Source organism: Capsicum annuum, chromosome 3, assembly GCF_002878395.1.
Source record: "Capsicum annuum cultivar UCD-10X-F1 chromosome 3, UCD10Xv1.1, whole genome shotgun sequence".
Classification (NCBI taxonomy): Eukaryota; Viridiplantae; Streptophyta; class Magnoliopsida; order Solanales; family Solanaceae; genus Capsicum; species Capsicum annuum.
The window spans coordinates 28,695,056-28,713,239 of NC_061113.1; the positions used below are offsets into that span (position 1 = coordinate 28,695,056).

Genomic DNA, 18,184 nt, shown 5'->3' on the forward strand with positions numbered 1-18,184 from the left:
TCAACATTATTAAGATGAATTGTCTTGATTACACAATCTGAAAGTTATCCTCTTAACAAATGTCAAACTGCAGGTTGATAATAAACTACAAGTGTTCATCTTATATCGATGCATCTTAATGGATCACATGACTAGTGAATGGTCCCATATTTATCTTTTATCTTTTTCAATTTCGAGGGATCAAATTCCAACATTAGTTGATCCAACCAACTTATCATGAGAACAAGCAAAATTAAAAGTCCATGAAGAATTTTCTAGTTCTTCAATATACAATACTCACTATGCACATCTTTGGGATGTCGCAATCGTTCATGTCAATTTATGAACTTTTATTCTAGCAAACTCCAAGTTTACCTTGACATGTACTTTTTACTTTAGTAAATTTCAGATTTACTATTAGATGAATAAATTTCAGATTTACTACTTCAGAAGTAGATTTCAAAATAATTCTTCTCAATTATTCGGCCTTTTTTGGAGGTGAGTTGTGATACATCACAATCAAGTGACCATTTGTATTAATAAGTTTTTCTAGATATTATCACATTCGCCCCAGGAAATGGATCTATATTTATAACAATCAAAATTTTCATTCATCGGAAATAAAATATAATTGTGCCTTAAGCCTATCAAATTTTGATAGCTTATAACTTTGTTCATGATATTGCTACTTCATGAGCAAATCGAGGCATACATATAATGTAGAAAATTTTTCTCTAACATATCTTATAGTCATAATAAGCGTGTGAAAATATTATCACTTTTAATAATTATTATCATTTGTCTTCTTTCAAACATATTATGCACTGTTACCACATTCACTTTAGAGAAATGAGCATATTCAATGGGACATGTCTCATGACTTTTCACAAACACCCATTATTTTGCCTTAACCATCATAATATCATCAATATGGTGTATTGAGATTCAAACTCAATATCTTATCCATATAAAAAGGCGTCTTAGGCTATAGCTTGATAGGACTTGAACCCAACATCTTATCATCATGGTGTATTGAAATTTTTAACCCAATGTCTTACCCTCTTAATAGGATGAGATTTAAATTCATCATCATATCTATTAATAGTATTGTTCTTCATGAACAAATTTAAAACATAAGTGGTTCCAAACCAATTTTTTTTCTCAAATCCAACAATAATTATACCATTAGTAGCAAAAGACAAATAACATAAAAAATCTCTAACCTTGAAATTACCTTTAGATTTACAATCTCACCTTGTTTGGCAGTCTCATGCTGATAACGTGTTATGAAATATAAAACAGAGAAGAAGAAGAATAGAGAGAAAAAAAGAGAGTAATTCTTATTTCTCTTGAGGGATTCTTGATGGTTGAATTATAATGAAGGAAAATCCCTTTATTTATAGGAAAAAAACTAACCTTAGTATTTCTAACTTTTTCATAAATAGACATAGTAGACATTCACTATACATGGTAATATATTTATAGCATAACTCTATTTATTCTACTTATTCATATTAAATTAATCATAAATTTTATTATGTTGACAAATCTTCCATGAGTTATTCCACCTATAAAATATACAGGCAAAAGATAGGATTTCAAAAGACGTTGAAACATTCTCGTGGGAATTCAAAATTAGAAGGTTAAGAATCCCGTGAGACTGTTATATTAGCAATTCATTTTTAAATATTTCAATTGAAGATATATAACTCGTTGTAAACCAAGCCGACTTTTTACAGGTCTATGGGTTAGAAGTTGTGAATGTGCCAGATTCAGTTGAGATTATTGGGATCTCGGGCCAATTATCAATTGGTTAAATAGGACTTGGGGTTAGACGAAAATGGTTGTGCCAATTATGTCGAACCTTTGGTTGTCTGTTATGTCTCATTCCCTTCTAGTTACCTTCTAACTTTGTTGTTCTTTCCTTATTTAGTGTTGCACTGTTATCATTACCTTATTGTTCGGACTCTAAGTTGTAATTTGAATGCAGTAAGAATAAATACATTTCATGTTTGTGTAGAAAATTGGTTTATTTCATAACTCGAACCAAGCAGACCAAACTTTACAGTTTATGGCACGAAGGCATACAATATTGTCATATTAATTCACAGCATAAAGGTGAACACAAATTCTTGGACGGGAATTGCAGCTAGGAAGAGGCAGTTTTAGTGGTTTTCTTGACATTTTGAATTACTCAAAAGGCATATTCATTCACTCAGGATCTTATGTCTCTGTCATGAACCACTGAGACTTACCATTTTCCACGTCAATTCTGCCATGCCTCTAGTCATTTGCTAAGGAAAAAAACGATCCGGATAATAGTCACAAGTTGATAATATGATAATATTCATCTACAACAAGTGTTAGGTACATTCTTTGATTCCTTGAAAGCAGCAAGTGTAAGTCCCTCTTTTTTCTTTTCATAGAACTCGCTGATTTTTGGTTACTGTTTAGCCTGCAAGAAAGCCGTAACAACAAAGTTAGCTCAACGTGGTCTAGTTTTTACAAGTGAAGCGAAGATTTTTTTTTCTTTTTCTCTTTTTTGAGTGGTCACAATCCTTATAGTGGTCTAAGCATGGAGCTCTAGGATGAAATAAGTAACAAGTTGTCCATATGCTAGATTGATCATTTGGATGGATCTTAATTGGTCCCCGAGTAAATATGCAAAAAATATTACATTGACAAAATCGAATTCAAATTCGATACTTTTTGAAGACGAGAATTGAGTTTACCTGTGAGTAAAGGAAAGTTCCCAAGATTGCAATGGCAGCACCAAGGGCATTAACTGGTTGAATTGGAATTTGAAAGATGATGATGGATGAGACTATGACAGAAATTCTCTTCATAGTATTACCTATGCTAAATGTCAATGGGGAGATCTCATTTAGGGACATGTAGGAGACTTGATTGTACAAGTGATAGAACACACTTTGGGCCACCACCCACCTAAAAGAAGAGCAATCGAATGAGAAATCAGTTTATAAAATCTTGCAGATCTTCTGTTTTCTCCCTTTTTTGGAGGTTGGATTTTCAAGTTTTTGCATGTTCTTGGACCACTTTTACTGTGGAAACCAGAACCACAACAAGAAATATAAACTATGAGCATGATTCCAAATTAAGGCCAACATGTGACATAACACACTTGTTTTTGCTTTTTCCAAAGAAACTGAAAGTGACATGAGATCTTTCATCGATTTAACCAAAGTGGAGTTATTTCAAGAGCAATATACGTACTTACCATATAAAATTTGGGCCAATTTGGGAGACTGCATTCTGCCATCCAAGTGCCCATACTTGTGGACCCTCCATAGCAATAGCAAAGGGAGTCAGAATAAAAAGAGACATCATTGAAAGACAAGCATAGTAATTCATCCCTCCAGCTGAATTCCCCTTCATGCCTTTCTTTGAGAAGATGTTTCTGAATACAAATGCCAAGTTGGATATCATTGCCCCCATAAAACCTGCAAGGGTATCAAGATTAAGAAATGCATAAATTAAAATGACATAATACAAAAAAAACAAGACACTCAAACTTGACCTCGACAGCAAGTCAACACTTCAATTTCGAGAGTTCAAGTATAGACAATTCAACTTGGTCTAAACCAACAAGTAAACACTCCTACTTTGAGAGTGCACATCTAGATACCTCAACTTGGTCTCTGCTAATAACTAATCACTCCAACTAATCGCCACTGCATCTCGCGGACACTCGACGCTGACGTGACACATAACTTTTTGAGTTGTCTAGATGATCATTTTGTAAGTTAGGATGTTCAACTGATACTATAAAGACGGGTTGATGCGTCGAGATGTGTATGCTCAAAGTTGGAGTACTTATTTGTCAGCTAAAGTCAAGTTTGAGTGTGTCTATGTGTATTATGTAAATTAAAATCCATGACAGAAAGTGAAGTATGTATTTTCCACTGACCTGTTAGGTTGAAGTTGAGTTCTGTAATAGCAGCAAGACCACAACCACCAATAATTGGCAAAAGTGAAAGGTAAACTGGCAATGGGAAAGTTTCACCCAACAATCTTGAAACCAAAACGCTGAAAGCAGGCTCTCCACTCTTGATTATGTGAGTGAATGAAACTGCAACTTTTGACATGCTCACTGTTGCAGCCACATGCCCAATTGTGTGAGCCACAGCAACCTAAAAGTGAAAAAACAGAATAGTTCACGCTCAGAACACGAGTTTCCATGTCCGAAAAAAAAAAGAACTTCTTAAATGGGAAAAAGATGATGAGAAGCTAAACATTCATCACTTGACTTACAGGAAACAAGGCTTTCCAAAAAGCAAAGTCAGTTTTTGGAGCTTCAGCAATCTTGGTAACCCAAGAAACCAACATCATGAGAGAACCAGCAGCCAGAGAAAGAGTAGAAGTAAGCCATGGAAATGGAAAGGCATTCAACACCTTTTTGTTGTAGATATTGAAAACAACATTCAATGCCCACCATATTGCAAAATAGAGCCCAATCTTGAGCTTCTGAGCAGCAGCAGTCTGAGCTTCTTGTCCAAACTCAATGTTGATTGGTATCGATTGCGGCCGACTCGCTTCATATGCATTGCACTGGACTAAAGGGTCCCTAGATTTGGACACTTTTGATTCATCAGCACGTCCAAATCCACTTAGTACTGCTGAAATATAGAGAGGTTTTCTGGACAAGATGTTGGGCTTTTCACATTGTCTCAAGTTGATTTCCTTGATGGAAACTGATGAAATATAAGGCTTAGAACCCCATAAATTTTGTTTCAAGGGATCAAAATTTGTTGAAACTGCATAAGATTGTCCAGCAGAGAAGACCATTATAGTTTAAATTTGAAATGCAGTACTAAAACAAGTGTTTTGCTACTATGGCCAAAAGACTAGTGAGGCCAGTAGTAGTATTTTAATTACACCACTGCAAGAATTCTTATTTCTTACTATAGAATGAGATGCAGTTTAGGGGCTTGAATTTATAGTAGTATTTCTTAAGGGGTCTGTTTTCTTTGGGGTGGGGGTCAAGGTATGGTCCTGTCGTGGCTGTGAAGGCAAGTTGCAAAAGTGCTCCATATACATATTGCAAAAAGGCAAAGGTAAATTGTCTAGTGTTCCAAATGCTTAGCTTCTTGGCAAATTCTTGTGTGTCACTTGAAGTGCACAAGTTGAATTGGGTTCTTGCCTTTTTCTTGTCTCAAAGGCTAATGGTAAAAATTTACTGGAGCAAAGTTCCTTGGAATATTCACATGTCAGTTGGCTTGTGCACAAATTGAATTTGGACTTTTGATCTTATTGGCTATCTATGAAGCCGCATCTTCATTAATTTTAAGCATTTTCGTATGTATTGCTTCTTTTTCTTTTTTCTTTCTTTCCGTGGTTTTAAGTAGTTATGAGGTATCTAAATAAATATGTAACAAAGGTAAGGGTAGGGTTTGTACATCCTTTTCTAATCGGACTCCACTATATATTATTATTATTGCTATTGTATAGTTGCTCTAGTGTTTCCTTTTTTGGGCCCCAAACATGTGTGATACAACTTTAGATACCTTATAGAAATCAAGGTATGACTCCCCAAGCAAGATATGTACTTCATATAACTATAGTATACAGTTTTTATGTTGTCCAACCAAGTTTGGATGCATCGTGGATTCATTTCATATTAGTAGATTAGACTCACAGGCACCCATACTACAATCAATCCAGCCTTGTATAAGGCAATTGAGGATCACAATCACCCTGTATATTCAACAACTAGATACCGAGGCCCGTGCAATATAAATTATTTTTTATCTTAATTTATATGGCACAAATATAATTTAGATAATCAATCATATTTTTAATATATATGTAGATATTTTAAGTTGTTAACGTTTGTAATTTAAAATAATTTTTATGTAATTTTCAAATAATATATGTTACTCTCCTTATCCAAACTTTTGTGGCATTGATAATCAATTATTTTTTAAAAATAATTTAAGTTTTAATTATTGAGATTTATAATACTTTTTCTTCTATTCCAATTTAAGTGATTTATAGTATTTTTTTTACGTTTATTTTTGAAATATATAATAAATTATTTTTTTTTTAGATATTTCAAGCTTTTAACTGTTATAATTTGTAATAACTTTTATGTAATTTTTAATTAATATATGTTACTCTCCTTATTCAAAATTTTGTGGTATTGAAAGTCAATTATATTTTTTAAAAAAATTAAATTTTTAATTATTGTGATTTATAATACTTTTTGTTCTATTCCAATTTAAGTGGTACTAATATAATTTTAAGAGTTTGATAAATATTTTATATCTTTTAAATTTTTTATGTTTTTAATTATTATGATTTATAGTATTTTTTTTTTACGTATTGTTATCTCAATTGATGTGATACAAATAAAATTTAAATAATTAATTATTTTTTAAGATGTTTTTAGATAATTTAAGTTGTTACCTATTGTAATTTATAATACTTTTTTGGCACTGTAATTTACTATTTTAAGCCGTTAGCTATTGTAATTTATAGTACTCTTTTCTTGTTGAAACTTTTGTGACATTGATAGTCATTTATATTTTAAAAATAATTTAAATTTTTAATTATTGTGATTTATAATTTTTTTCTTTTATTTCAATTTAAGTAACAATACTTGATGAAAAAATTTAAGTTGACATCATATAAGACATCAAGTTAATTTAAAACATCAAAAGTTAATTTATATCTTATGTTTATTTTATATTTTTTTTAAATATTATTATTTTTTAATAGTTAAACGATTTATATTAATTAATTAGGGGTAACATAGTAAAAATATGGTTGAAGCACCTGAAACATATATATCATAGAAGATAGTAAAAATACTTGTGAAAAAAACTTAAGTAGGTATCATATAAGAAGTCAAGTTAATTTAAAACATCAAGAGTTAATTTATCATTTTATGTTTATTTTATGTTTTTATTAAATATTATTAATTTTTAATAGTTAAACGACTTATAATAATTAATTAATGGTGATATAGTAAAATTATGATTGAAGCAGCTGAAGTCTATTTTACCTTTTTTACTTAAATATTATTTTTTTTAATATATATAATAATTAATTAGGAATGATATAGTAAAATTATGGAGCAACAGCTGAATGTCGGCAAGGAGGACGACATGAAGCTCGTGGCAGCTGCTTTATTTTAATTAAATATTATTATTTTTTTAATATTAAGCAACTTATAATAATTAATTAAGGGTGACATAGTAAAATTACGGTTGAAGCAGCTGAAGCAGACATGTTATAAATGTCTATTTTATTTTTAATTAAATATTTTTTTAATATTTAAATGACATATAATAATTAATTAGAAATAATATAATAAAATAACGGAGCAAGCAGGTGAATTGGTCGGCAAGGAGGACAACCGGAAGCTCCTCAACTGCCTCTTATAATATAAGAGAATGTCGAAGGTCCGTGCCAGCACGGGCGCAATATATATATATTTTTAGTTTTAATTTATGTACACAAATAAAATTTAGATAATCAATTATAATTTTAATATGCTTTAGATATTTTAAGTTGTTGATTGTTGTAATTTATAATACTTGTTTGTGTAATTTTTAAATAATACATGTTACGCTCTTTGTTCAAATTTTTGTATCATTGATAGTTAATTATATTTTTAACTATTTCAATTTAAGTGACACTAATATAATTTGATAGTCAACCAAATATTTTATATATTTTAATTTTTTTTAAGTTGTTAATTATTGTAATATATAGTAATTTTAATGTATTTTTTTGAAATATATAACACATTATTTTTTTTAGCTATTATAAGCTTTTAAAATATTGTAATTTCCAATACTTTTTTTTTTTTATAATTTTCAAATAATATATGTTACTCTTTTTATCTAAACTTTTGTGGCATTATTAGTCAATTATATTTTAAAAATAATTTAAGTTTTTAGTTACTATGATTTTAAATACTTTTTTTCTACTTGAATTTAACTGCCATTGATATAATTTTGAGAGTCAACCAAATATTTTATACCTTCTAAATTTTTTAAGTTACTAATTATTGTGATTTACAAAAAAAATTTCATAATTTTTTCGATATACATAACAAATTAAAAGAAATAAGACAAACAAATTAAAATGGATGAAAAAATGAAGGCAAAGGAAAGGACCAGAAGTTGTGCCAAGGCAGACAGATTGATCTTTAAATTTTTTAAGTTGTTAATTATTATGATTTATACTTTTTTTACGTATTTTTCAAAATATATAAAAAATTATTTTTAAAGATAATTTAATTGTTAATTATTGTAATTTAGAATATTTTTTATGTAATTTTTAAATAATATATATTACTCTTCTTGTCCAAAATCTCGTAGTTCTGATAGTCAATTATACTTTTTAAATAATTTAATTATTTGATTATTATGATTTATAATGCTCTTTCTTCTATTCCAATTTAAGTGGCACAATAGTTAGAATCATAATAATTAATCAGGGGTAATATAGTAAAATTACGATTGAAGCAGCGAAACAGAGATGTCTTAAATGACTTACAATAGTTAATTAGAAGTGATATATCGAAATTATTATAAAAAAATACTTGTAGAAAAAAATATAAGCGGGCCTCGTATAAGATTTCACGTTAATTTAGAATTAAATATTATTAAATTTTTAATACTTAGATGACTTATAATAATTAATTAAGGGCAATATAGTAAAATTGTGATTGAAACAGTTGAAGCGAACGTGTCATAAATATCTATTTTATTTTTTAATTAAATATATTAATTTTTGAATGTATAAATGACATATAATAATTAATTAAGGGTGATATAATAAAATCACGGAACAAGCAGCGGGATTGTCGGCAAGGAGGACAACCCGAAGCTGCTCAATCTCCCTCTTATATATTAGTAGAATTTTGTCAATGGATATTTAAGAGTATCTCTTGGTCATAGTTCTTGAAAATATATTTACAATAGCTTGGTCAAGCAAATTACATATTGTTTCATGTTTTCAACATTTTTAGAATGTTTTCCTTCTCTCTTTTTCCCCCTCATTTGATACACAAAATTCTCACAGAAAATCACCATTGCATATTAAAGACAAAGACTCTTGTCAAATTACAGAAAAAATAATTCAATAATGTGTGTAATTTAAATATCTCAGGAACATATATACAGCTCGGCGAAATGCATAACCGTCGTTCAAGTCAGTAGCCACCATCAAACCCTTAATAATTGAACGAAGCCTTGGCAACTCGTTGCTGTCATTTTCCATCTTCCTTAAAATGTGCACAACTTTGATATGATACATATGTCCATAATTCACTGCCTATGTGCTAGTTGACCAAAATATTTGTTGTACAATTAAGACCTGTCTCTCTTTATTCCAATAACAATTTAAAAATTACATGGTGGATACACAACGTTACCTATGAATGTTCATTTGAACTCAAATAATTTTTGTTCAAATTAGGGATATGTATTATAAAATTTATTAAATATTTATATATATTTTTCTGGTCGCAACTTCATCGAAAGATGGAATCATATACGTAATGTGATCATATTTTTAGTTAATACTTTATTCAAAATCTCTTAAAATCTTCTGATAGATGATATATTGAAAATCTCCCAAGAATTTTTTAATTATCATGTGGATGAGATTAAGTTGAGATTTTCCTTTTTCTCACAAGAACTTCCTCCTACAAATAGAGGAGAGTTCTTTGCCTTCGACGCACCAATTTGAGAAGATGTAGTTGTGTTTGTTTTCTTCTTTGTAGAGAGTGTTTGTGAGAGAGATGTGTTGGAAAATACTTTGAGTGAATCTTTTCTTTGAAATGATATTTGTGAGGTTATTCTTTTGGGTATTTGGGATATTAGAGTATTTAATTGCTTTAATTTTGTACTCTCTTTTGTGTTTTTGTAGTCTCTTTTATTCCTTTGGTGTTTAGTAAAGTTGTTCTTTCTTTTGGTGGTGGATGTAAGTCAAGTTGACCGAACCACGTTAAATTTGTGTCTCCTTTATTTTTTCAACTTATCGTTATTGTCGTCTTTATTATTATCTTTAATTAATTTACTTTATTTAATTCCACACTATTCGGGATTTCCGATCCTAACAATATAGACAAACAAAGGTGAATCTAGTATATAGAGTCAGTGAGTTTAAAATTTTTGGTCTACGTATATTTATATTTTGAACTGTACACATGTATATAACTGAATTCAAGTGAAACTATTGATTTCGATCAAACCTACTGTAAATTTGTCTCTTCTTATAAAGTCCTATAACTTGTTATTGGCGGTTGATTTTGCGTACTAAATTACCAAATTACACACAATGATATGACTTGTACTCGTACAAATATTCTTCAGAGGAGTTTCGAACTTTGCCATTTCTGAATATTGAAGATCCATTTACTTTTCAAAGATAGCAACCTTAGAGAACTATTATACTAGTTCACATGCAAAGAAGAGCTCGATGTCATTATCAAACTAATATTAAAACATGGTTATTGTAGGTTGTTTGGATGGTTGTTATGCATTTGTATTGTTTTGTTAGGTTAAATACAATGTTTGTTTTAATTAATATCTAATTTTTATTTTATTATATCGTTAAAGTCATCGTTGGATAATAACAAAAAATCTCATTTTGTCTAACGGTCAATTTGGGTCAGTGGTGTCATTAAGTTTTTTTTTTTTTTCTCTATTTTTACTTATTATTTAATCATCTTATTTTTACTTTACTTTTTATGACACTGTTACCCCGTATCTTGCTTTTCTAGTAGATTTCTACTTTAATTTAATGATGTGTGACATTATGAAATAACAGAAATTAAAACAATTTTTCAATCACGATATTTATTAAATAATAATACAATATAATACTCTTTTCGTGAACTCTTACTTGTCACATTTTGACTTGACACACTCATTAAGAAAACAATTATTAACATGACTATTTTATCATAGTAACCTTATTAATTGATGATTACTATTGCGTTTTAAAATTAATTTAGAAAATAAACAATTAATGATAATAATAAAATAAGGGGAAAAAAATGAAGTTAAGTAAAAGTGAAAATTTAATTAAAAAATAAGTGATATATAATCCTGTACGGGGGAATACAACACAAGAAGGTAAAATATGATGCATTACCAAACAACAGCTAACAATCATTCTAAGGCATTACTCCCAAACCATGTTGAACTTTGCGGTTCAAAATTGAGTAGCACATCCAATCATCAATTTAGTGTGGGTCAATATGCTGGAAATCACCACTGCCATGAAGAAGATGTCAGATCAATATTCACTACCAACCCTTGATTCTCAAAAGGACTGTCTATGATGTTTCTTTCTCCAAATTCAAGTGAATTCAGCTTTCCATTTTTTGAAAGTATGAATGTGACTGGTGAAGGCTCTATTCATGGTTCATATTGAGTGGCTATATTTTCTTTTCCAAAAGTCTCAGCTCACCTAAAAATATCTCAATCAAAGTCAAGAGTTATTGGAAAACAAATTGATACTGTATTTGTTTGTTGTATTTGTATGGACTCGTTCAAATTCTTCTTAGACAACTAGGTTATTGAAGATTAATTATTCAAATTTTTACTTTGAGTCTCTACAGTTTTTGTCTAAAATAAATAGAAAGGGACTAAATTATCCTTCAAGTATTAAAAATGATATAAATATCTTCAAGAAAAAATTAATCTTTTTAATGTATATCGGACTTAGGTTCATTTTATTTATAATCAAAGAAGTTCATACAAAGGGAAAAATCTCATAAGTAGCAAACTTAAACTTATAATTAGAAGCTTCATAGCAATTATTTCATAATTACCTGAAATAACAACTTGTATGTTGTATTTTAGATATTTTTTGCTACAAAAATACATATATAATGAGATTTAGTATCCTTTTTTTTTACTCAAATCAGTTAAGTTAAATAAGAAATAATTACTCCATGTATTTAAAGCAGTAAATTCTTTTTTCATAAATTACTCATATTTAAAGTAGTAGATTTTTTTTTTTTTTTTCATAAATTACTCTTATTTAAACTAGTAGATTTATGTTTCAAATCAAACTCAAGTATGAAGATTATTATCTTCATAATCTTTAAAATTTCAAAAAAAGCACCATTACTATTTTTCTCTCTCTTTCACTCTATTATTTTTCTAACTTTTCTAGTTTTTCATCTTTCTTTTTAATCGTTTTTTTTTTTTGATTTCTTTTTCTTTTCCACTTTATTTTCTCTCTTTTATTTTTCTTTTTTTTATTTTTCTTTTTCTTTTCCTATTTTCATTTTCTTCTTCTTTTTTTCAATTTTTATTTTTTATTTTATTTTTATTTTTACACTTCTATCTCTTTTTTTTTCTTTTTCACTTTTTTTTTTCTTTTTCTATTTTCTTTTTTACTTATTTTTTATTCTTCTATCTCTAGCTTTTATTTTTAAAATACAACTATCTACATCACATATACATATTCAAAAAATATACAAAATACATAGACATACAAATCTGGATACATATTTATAGTATACAACATACATATATATTTGTATATGTATTTACAGAAATACATATCTGACTCATATGTATATACAAATATATATGACACAAAATTTCTATAACAAAAAGGACAACTATATACATATACATATAGGTAATCAAAAAATACACGAGACATATCTTAAACAGTAAAAAATACAAATATATACATATGTTACCCTCTAGAATGACATATAATAGTTTAAAGACAAATCCAACACCATACAAAAATACATATGAATATGCATTTGTATATACAAATACAAATACATGCACTTGCCCCAAAAAAATTTATAATACATTTGTGGTATAATACATCTGTCTAATTGCGCTTGAACTACGCATTTCTTCTTCTTCTTCATGTAGACACCACAAATATTTTATGACAAAAAATCTTGTGCTGCTCCTTTGATAACATCGTCTTAATACGTTCTTCAATATCATTGACCGTGTGACATCCTATATGTGGTGCAAACCTTAAAAGTACTTTTCCATGAATCTATGATCAAGTGACACCTATAGAACAAAATAATGACATAAATCTATATTACATGTACTTTTCACAAAAAAATATATATAAAATACGTAGTATGCATATGTTTTCTTTTACATAATACATATTACATTACAAAAAAATACATATAGCTCTGCATATGTATTTACAAAAAACATGTTTGATCCATATATATATTACCATACAAAAAATACAAATATGACTCTGATATGTATTTACGAAAGGTGACTCATATAAAATAATAAAATACTAATGCATATCATAAACAGTAACAACTACAACTATATACATATACATATAACTAAACCAAAAAATACATAATACATATCCTGAACATTAAAAATACTAAAAAAAAATATATGTTATCCTCTAAAAAAATATCAACATAACCATATGTATATAAAAAATACATATATTGCACATGGCCCATAAGCTAATAAAATTACAAATACAAATACCTCTTTTTACTTTATCTTCTTCGAAATTGTATCTAGAAGAATTTTGACCAACGAGACTTGAAATTTTATTTGATTCACCCATTTTCTTTGACTTCCTTCTTTTCTAAGATCTTTGCATTTTGGGGAATTTGAAGATGAAGGTTTTCTCAATCCTTTTTATTTCATAATTTTTGCAATCTTCTCTGAATTATTACGATGCTTCGATCTCACCTCTTCCATGCTCATTGCTTTCTTTGACTGAACTCGCAATTTAATATATGAAAACAAATTATCTCTTGAAATGGCCATACTCATAAAACTTCAGATAGTAAGACTAGGTCGAAAGATGAAAAATAATAGGAACTTGTCTGTCTGACTGCTAAACTGAATTGCTAGCTGTACGGACTAACTCATACTGAAAGCTTATATTCAACTGGAGCATTTCTTCAACGCCCTTTCTAAGAAGTTCTAATAACATTAGAGAGCAGGGAATCTTGGGCATGATTTGAATGAGACATCTGTATAAGGAATCCCAACTTGGCTATAGTTCTGTAACATGGAACATAGGCCTACTAAAACCAAACTAGGATAGAATTGTTGTGCCTTAGACAATGCAACTGATACTTTCTAGCTTATACATACCCTCGGATACTACCTCAACTATACCTTCCACCTTAATCCTACACTTCACCTGAGGCTACTAAAGATATTCACATGAGCACTGATAACTCTGCCTACTGAAGTCTGAGCTGAGCTGAATTCTCTTATTATGTTCAAGCCTACTCGAACCTTCAAAATGTACACATAACAATGTAATACTAGTCGGAATCATAAATTCAATACACCGTACATTTTCACAACTTCTCACCTCATGAATAATTATTACCACTTTGGCAGCTATATTCAACCTCTTACTAGACATTTACTAACGCGCAATGCATTTATCTACATATATACAAACATGATATTCAAGCCTATCTTCATAACCACATATTCCCTTCTAAACAAACACCCATAAAAGCATCTTCCTCATATTCTCCAAACCACTATCATTAACAACTTCCATGGACTACCTTAAGAAAACACACAAAATTTCAAGTAACCATGACGTGACTGAAGGATGGAAATTAAGAAGGCCGCGATGGAGCATGCGCCGCGGGTTGTGGTCTGTTGGACTGGAGCACGTGCCTCAAGCTCTGCCATAGTCACCCCTATCAGTAGACTGGGAGCACGATGCGGGCTTATCTTGGTGGTGCTACTATTTTAGAAGTTCAAATACACTCTTACGCTGTTCCAAAAATTTCGAAACTCACCAAGAAGTACTATTGACCACCATGATCATGTATCAACTTAAAAAAATTAACCTTTCAATGATTAAAAGGTTAAAAATAAAATCATCAAAGTTTGGGATCTTTAGAAATTACTAAGTCTCAACACTTAGTGAAATTTTCTAAGTCTTGGACCCCTTTTAACATGTAATAGTAAGCTGAAATGAGTTTTGTCAACAAGAAATATTTACTCTCTCCCATCTAGTAATTGCTCATCACTACTATCATTTCATAAGGAGAGGTCATTGAAAGGTTAGGAAATGAGGACCTGAAGCATGGAATAATAACTTTGACACTCAAGTGAGGCCTAAGGAATAGAGTATCAATGACATGAATTCATCAAAGAGGTCTGAACTGAGGACATACATGACATAAATCTGAATTTCGCTGGATCATTAAAAGTGTTGCATGGGTACTGGAACTGAACATACTGCTAAACATGAATGCATGAGTCTGGGCTGCATGACCTGATTTTTGGAGTTTGTAAATTCATGGAACATGGTTTGTACTTCTTAACAAATTGGAACTCCTTATACTAGGGAATAGAAATTCATAAAATTCTCTATAATGTGCATGAACATGAACTATAATCATGAAGCTGACATGTAAGGCATGAGTAGATATCATGATGACTGAAAAACATTGCACTGAGATAAGAATAGGTTGGGCAGCATCCTCTCCTACTGCTTTTCTACACATACTGGCATCACTACTAGGATCTGAGAGCCTGACTTGGTTACATGTTTTACTATCTCCCCTTAGCTTAAAGCCATCATTCTAAGTCTGTGAACCACTTAATCAACAACTCTAAACTGAACTGTCACCACTTTACTCTAGAGTCTAGGGTAGAATAATGCACATCAACACTATACTTACCCTGAAAGACTATACCTGATAATGTTAGGCCCACTTCTAGTACTTCCATCTGATATATAATTCTTAGCTTTCTGTAGCCTCAACAATCATCATACAATAACTGAAACACTAACTAACTTAGAATTTTCAAGAGTATCACCATACCATGAGTTCACACCATCTAGTGCTTCAACTGTACTTTCCATTAAATCAATCTTTAAGAATTTAAGCTTAAATTCTATCACTTAACATGGATATTCTCAACCTCTTAGTGAACCATACTAACTTTCTTTATAGCCTACTAATATCATATCTCTATACTTATTTTTCTCCCTAAACCATAAGAATTACCATTACACCTGGACATCCGACATCAACATGTTATAGCCCATAACTTAGCTGGTAAGAACATCAATTACTATATTACTAGCCCCATTCAAACTTAGTGCTCAAGGATGCTACATAAGCACAACCACACTATAATACTTAGCTCAAATTCTTCCATACACTATTTCTAGCCTACTAGTTCACCTTTCATACAACTAGCCCCATGGATACGTAATCCACCAAATACAGACAATATTATCCCAACTCTATTGCTATAAAGTTCTGGGTTCATGCTTCTAATTTCAGGCCATCTACTATCACAAGATTTCAGGAAGGGCTCTAAAAATATATCTGACCCCTAAGCACTGAGGTACTACCCCTTTATTCAATGACCGATTTATTCAAAAACTAAAACTGAACGACTATTTCTAAAATCAACTAAAAGATTTTATGGGATACTAAAATTGGGCAGTTTCGGTATACCCTTCTGGCTAGGATAGATTTATTCACTAAGGTAGAGGTAGACATTGAGAAGGGCTTTGCTAAGGTTTTGGGATTGACACTGAGCTCGATAGCTATATAGGGGGTTACAAAAGAAAGAGAAGCTCCAAGGTATAACAAAGCGTAAATATATAATTGAAAAACCTATAACATACCCGTAACCATATTAGGAGAACGTTCCTGATCTCTTCAGGACTGAAGTGCATATAACCTGTTCTGTCGCTGGCCATTAGTTGCTCTGGAAGCGATACCCTATTGAGTTGGGTGGTCGGATGGAACTGGAGGACAGTTGGACTGACCCTGCTGACCACTCTTTGGGCAATCTCTGACTCTGTGGCCTGGTTTTCCAGTCCCAAAACACACAACACTGTTAGCTCTACACACACCCTTATGATTCCCACCATATTCCCTACAAAGCGAATTAGTATAAACACCCTTTCTACTACCTTGTGACTTAGAGCCTGGTGCTTCATCTCAACTGTTATTCTTAAACTTATGAACTGGTGTAATGGATAAAGGCAGAGCTGGGGCTGAGAATTTTTGAAAGAATTAGGAGCGGTTACTAACCCCTAACCTTGGCTTAAAACTACTTGTTTTGGCTCTCTTACTCTTTCCCTCTTTCTTCTTATGATCCCCCACTCTGCTAAGCATGAATCAAAAACCTAGATAGGACAACAACTTGAAGATTGTTCTGAGCAACTACTAAATAAGCTAAGGTAGTGAAAACAGCTCTAAATTTGGCGTTAGAGACATGCTCATTTAAGGGATCTTTCTAAACATACGGAGGTGTGGGCTGATTCCCATTGTTCTTTCTGGGAGGCATTTTCTGTAAATAGAAGGAAGATTGAATTAGAAAGAAAGTTTAAGTAGAGCTCACACTCTTTCACACGATATGAACACTGAAAGAAAGGAAATTTTTTCTAAAATATCTCATAGCCTTTTATCCATAAGTGTGGTGCGCTTTACACCCATGCACAAGACTCTACTCAACGTGGCTTTCAGACTCTCTAGGACACTTTAAAACCTCAGGCTTTGATACCAAGTTTATAACACCACAGAAATACACCCTGGATGCCACACGATGCTTACAGTCAAAAATAACCACAAGCTAACCCATAAGCTGGTTGCTGTGAGCACTGAATAAAATTAATAACAAAGAACATGTGCAGAATTTAGCTAAAAAATGCCATAAGTTTTTAAATACAGAAACATATGATTTAGATCATAGTTATGAAAAAAAAGTATGAAAAATAATACCGAGAAGACTGATAATAATAACTGATAAACTGATTGACTGTCTGAAATAGTCTGAAAAGCTTTTAACTGACTGAGGAGTTGATGGGACAATCCCCCAACTAACTCTGACTAACTACTAAACTGAAGGACTGAAATAAACATAAATGCTTCTCGATATATGAGGACTTACCACTGTTGCTGCTACTGATGCGCTGGAATGTCTAAGTATGGTTGGGAATCTGAGCATCTAAACCTATGATATAAGATATCATAGCGCAAGAAACAAGTATGTAATCAATACTTTGAATGTACTAGTAAGCGAGATGAGGTTAGGCTGATATGTATGGGTTATGTGCATGAAGTAAAGACTGACTCAACATTATGAGTTAACTGAATAACATATATGAAAGAGTGAGTACTGTAAAATCTGAGAATGCATGACCAAGCATATAACATGATTCTGAAATAATATGTAAACTGAAATAC

General features: G+C 30.7%; 1 protein-coding gene across 1 annotated transcript; it reads right to left on the reverse strand.

Annotated features, from left to right (window-relative positions):
* Positions 1-1,990: 1,990 nt before the first annotated feature.
* On the reverse strand, positions 1,991-5,377 carry LOC107864030 (glucose-6-phosphate/phosphate translocator 2, chloroplastic). Its single transcript, XM_016710281.2, has 5 exons — positions 4,252-5,377; positions 3,908-4,130; positions 3,218-3,440; positions 2,712-2,925; positions 1,991-2,434 (listed from the first exon to the last, which is right to left on the reverse strand). The coding sequence occupies exons 1-5, from the start codon at positions 4,783-4,785 to the stop codon at positions 2,423-2,425; spliced, it is 1,206 nt and encodes a 401-aa protein (XP_016565767.2). The 5' UTR covers positions 4,786-5,377; the 3' UTR covers positions 1,991-2,422.
* Between the last annotated feature and the right edge of the window lie 12,807 nt (positions 5,378-18,184).